The sequence below is a fragment of the Dreissena polymorpha genome, chromosome 8 (genome assembly GCF_020536995.1).
Source record: "Dreissena polymorpha isolate Duluth1 chromosome 8, UMN_Dpol_1.0, whole genome shotgun sequence".
In the NCBI taxonomy this organism is placed as follows: domain Eukaryota; kingdom Metazoa; phylum Mollusca; class Bivalvia; order Myida; family Dreissenidae; genus Dreissena; species Dreissena polymorpha.
In genome coordinates this window covers 88,640,246-88,644,217 of record NC_068362.1, presented here as the reverse complement: position 1 = coordinate 88,644,217, position 3,972 = coordinate 88,640,246, and the positions used below count along the sequence as shown (strand labels likewise).

General features: G+C 33.2%; 1 protein-coding gene across 1 annotated transcript in view; it reads left to right on the top strand.

Moving 5' to 3' along the window:
- LOC127842244 (neuronal acetylcholine receptor subunit beta-2-like) overlaps positions 1 to 3,751 on the top strand; it is a 7,788-nt gene extending 4,037 nt beyond the window's left edge. Inside the window, exons 3-6 of the mRNA XM_052371663.1 lie at positions 256 to 380; positions 673 to 801; positions 1,124 to 1,308; positions 1,852 to 3,751. Coding sequence (XP_052227623.1) covers positions 256 to 380; positions 673 to 801; positions 1,124 to 1,308; positions 1,852 to 2,458 — 1,046 coding nt within the window. The 3' untranslated portion in view covers positions 2,459 to 3,751. The remainder of the gene's footprint in view (positions 1 to 255; positions 381 to 672; positions 802 to 1,123; positions 1,309 to 1,851) is intronic.
- The last annotated feature ends 221 nt before the right edge of the window (positions 3,752 to 3,972 follow it).

The window sequence follows — 3,972 nt, the reverse complement described above, 5'->3', positions numbered from 1 at the left end:
ACTACTACTACATGTACTCCTACTACATGTACTCCTACTACTACTACTACTACTACTACTACTACTACTACTATTACTACTACTACTACTACTACTACTACTACTACTACTACTACTACTACTACTACTACTACTACTACTACTACTACTACTACTACTACTACTACTACTACTACAACTACTACTACTACTACTACTACTACTACTACTACTACTACTACTACTACTTCTTCTACTACTACTTCTTCTTTTCAGCTGTTATCGAGTTCGATGAAGCGAAAGAAGCATTAAAAACAGCCGGTTTCCTCTCATTGGTATGGATTGACGAGTACCTTCAATGGAACAGTTCACAGTTTAACGGAATCGACAGTATTTTTCTCGTAAGTATTTTATAAATGTAACTGTATTAATCGTCGTCATTTTCTTAAGCCAATAATTTATAAAACAATAAAACGTATCATAAAAAGAAAAGAAAAACACCGGACTCAACGTTTTTATAACAATTCCGACGATTTGAATAATGTTTGTTATCATTGTTATTATCAAATTTATCTATCCTTTGACCGTTAATACATCAATAACTATGCCTGCATGTACCCGCCAAGCTTAAACAAGTAATTACAAACACTGTTATCGTCTAAATATTGATAATATATGTCTGGTATCTAACAGCCCCAAGATGACATATGGAAGCCAGACATTTCACTGAAAAATTCCTTTGCTTCTTTTACTGGCCTTGGATCATCTTACCTTAATGTATATGTGCGAAATACAGGGGAAGTATTTTGGTATCCGTATCAGGTATTTATTAATGGGATTTAATCACACACATTGTTAAAGATTTTAACTACTTATGCGTATGAGCGAATATAACAATTATTAACTAGAGCGTACCCTATACATTTTTACAAGCATACAAGTAATTTATAAAATATATAGCATATGCAATTATTATCAGATGAAATAAAATAACTTATTGTGGAGTTCAACTTGCTCGAATTGTCTTATTTTGATTGTTTTGTAAAATGCTAAATATATATACAAGCAAGAATATGTTTATTTTTTTATTCAATCTACTCATTAGTATGTTTACTACTTTTTACGATGTCCAGGTTATTTTAAGGTGCTCGAGTCAACATGTGACGTAGAAATTCGGTACTTTCCATTCGACGTCCAAACGTGTAATTTGAAGTTTACTGCATGGAGTTATACAAAGACAGATGTTGACATTAATCGAGGCGGTGAAAACATCATTTTGTCCGATTACATGCCAAATAGTATGTGGGACATTCAGTCCACAGCCGCCAGGTAAATCAGCTAAATTAAAAGGCTTTTAGTAAATGCAGGCCGTATGGTACATTATGGTACAATATAGCAAACAATACCACATTAATACGAATTAAATACGTTTTTTAATAACAACAGTCTTATTCCAGTTTTAGAGCTTTCAAATATTACAGTTTCAATCTTCAACCTGAATTTATCCTCACAAATTTTAAGCCATTTTGTTGTCGATGACGAATAATTGAATAAGTGAAAGTGATCGAATAATGAACAATAGCAATAGTAGATATCCCAGAGAGTAACTATAGATAATTGAGCGTTCCTCTATGCATAGACGAACATTATTTTGAGTTTGCTTTCTGATCATCAAAATATTTATAAAAACGTATGCAAAACATGTCAAAACCACTGACATGTAAAAACTTCTTCTTTTTTGTTATTTTTTATATGGAATATATTGGCTGTTCAATATTAAAATGTGATTCGGTATATCCTTAATAATGCACAGATAATTGTGAAATATTGGGAAAACATACATGTCCCTTTATTTTCATTTCATTGATACAGGGAAGTAAACACAGACGAATCAGCTGTTGTGTTTGAGATCAAATTAAAACGGAAGCCTGGATTCTATATAATCAACGTAATCGTCCCAGTCGTTCTCCTGTCCTTTCTGAACACGTTTTCGTTCGTGCTTCCCATAACATCGGGTGAGCGTGCCAGCTACTCCGTTACGCTCTTCCTCTCACTGGCCGTGTTTCTAACCATCGTCGCCTCGTCATTGCCCAAGAATTCCGATAGCGTCTCTTTGCTGTCCATTTACTTGATTCTTATGACGGTTGCAAGCACGTTAATTGTGGTTCTCTGTCTTGTGGAAGCGCGATTAGCTGCTCGGAGCACGACGGACCACCATATCGACAAAGGCTTCTTATTTGTCCATAAGTTAGCCAAAATACTAAGATGCAAGACATGCACACGCATCCAATCGGTGTTGCCTCATGATAACACGGAAGAAAACATGAACAAGGTCAAAGACAATGCTGGAGCAATCGTTTTTGAAGATGTCAACTGGATCGATATCGTGGCTTCAATGGATGTTCTGCTGTTTATATTCTTTATGACATTGACTATATTGGGTGCGTTTGTTATATTTGCAAAAGCCGCAAGTCACTGAGCACAAACGTCATGTGGTCTGGGTTTTATTTGAATATCCTTTTAAAGGCCCTTTGACATGAATGTAAATCGTCCCTTGTTTAGTTATTTTCTTAAATCTCGAAATATTTACAACTTCCGTCCCATTCATATAAATGCTGCATTCTGATTGGAAAATTTGTTCACGTGACCGGTTTTTCATTTTCCGACGAACCCACTTCGTATGCAAATTTAAACATGAATATTCATGGCGCTACTTTCTGGTCATAAACAAGTTACCAAAATGACGTTATGTTTTGCGCGAAACTCAACGGCGTTGTTTTTTATTGGTCAATAGCGAAATGAAGTTATATTTTTTGCGCGAACTTCAACGATATACCCGTTTGACGGAGATGAAACCGAAACTGAAAATATATTCATACGCAAGATTAAAAAAGACTTGTATGACTCTTACCACGATAGAATTTCAGCTTTAAGATCATTTTGTGTTGTAATTATAAGAATTGAATAGCATTCTTTCCCGACAGTTCATATACCGATGAAATGCAGAAAAATGCCATTCAATTCTTAAATATAACTGATTTTCTCTTTTTTAATCTATACTTGTATAGTATTGTTTTGTTATATTTTGTACTTTATATGTATCTTTTTGCAATACTGTAATAACATATATAAAGAAGTGAAACTCCAGCTGCTGGAGAAAAAAAACAAAATCTTGAAACAGATATATGTTTTCGGGCTTTTGTTGCAATCGGTTTGCTAAAAAGCGCGCGAAAGAGGAACATAACCAAATCATTTTTTATATCTTGCATCAAGTTAAACGGATCAACTGGTTGATTTAATATCGTAAGATAAGCAATTTGTTGTAATATGCATTGTGTTGAATACATATACAATTTACAAACAATACAAAAACGAGTGAGTTTCAATACTTTTGAAACCTAAAACAGAACTCGTTTTGCTTTTGAAGTTTATGGTCCAATGTATGTGTACGTTTGCTTTTGTGTTACGCATCTGTTAATTTCAATGTACCTAACTATTATTCACTAGCATATTGATATCAAACACTAAAATAAATCAAATTATCTAATATGTATTAGTTGAATCTGTGGGGTAATTGACCATTTGAGTTAACCATATAAATGGTCTGGTTCGATTTCAATTCGACCTATAAAACATGACTATATTTTTGTGTATTCCAGTTTATATTGTGCACTTTTTGCATGATTTAATAAAAAATGTCAGCAGCACAGCATTACAATATAATTTTGAATGCAACACTATGCAATTGTTAAATGTTGATGAGAGCTCTACAGCACCACTTCTAATGCATGTGTTTGTACTTTTTGTATATGATTCCTTTCAATAAAATAAAAAAGTACAATAAAATAAATGTCTCATCTTGATAAATAGACACAATTGAAGATGCACTTATCAACATGCAATTCATTGTCGTAACAAATATGTCTGTGTTAGAAAAAATTTTGAAAATGATATTCATATGGTGCATTTAATTATTCAAATAATCTCATAACT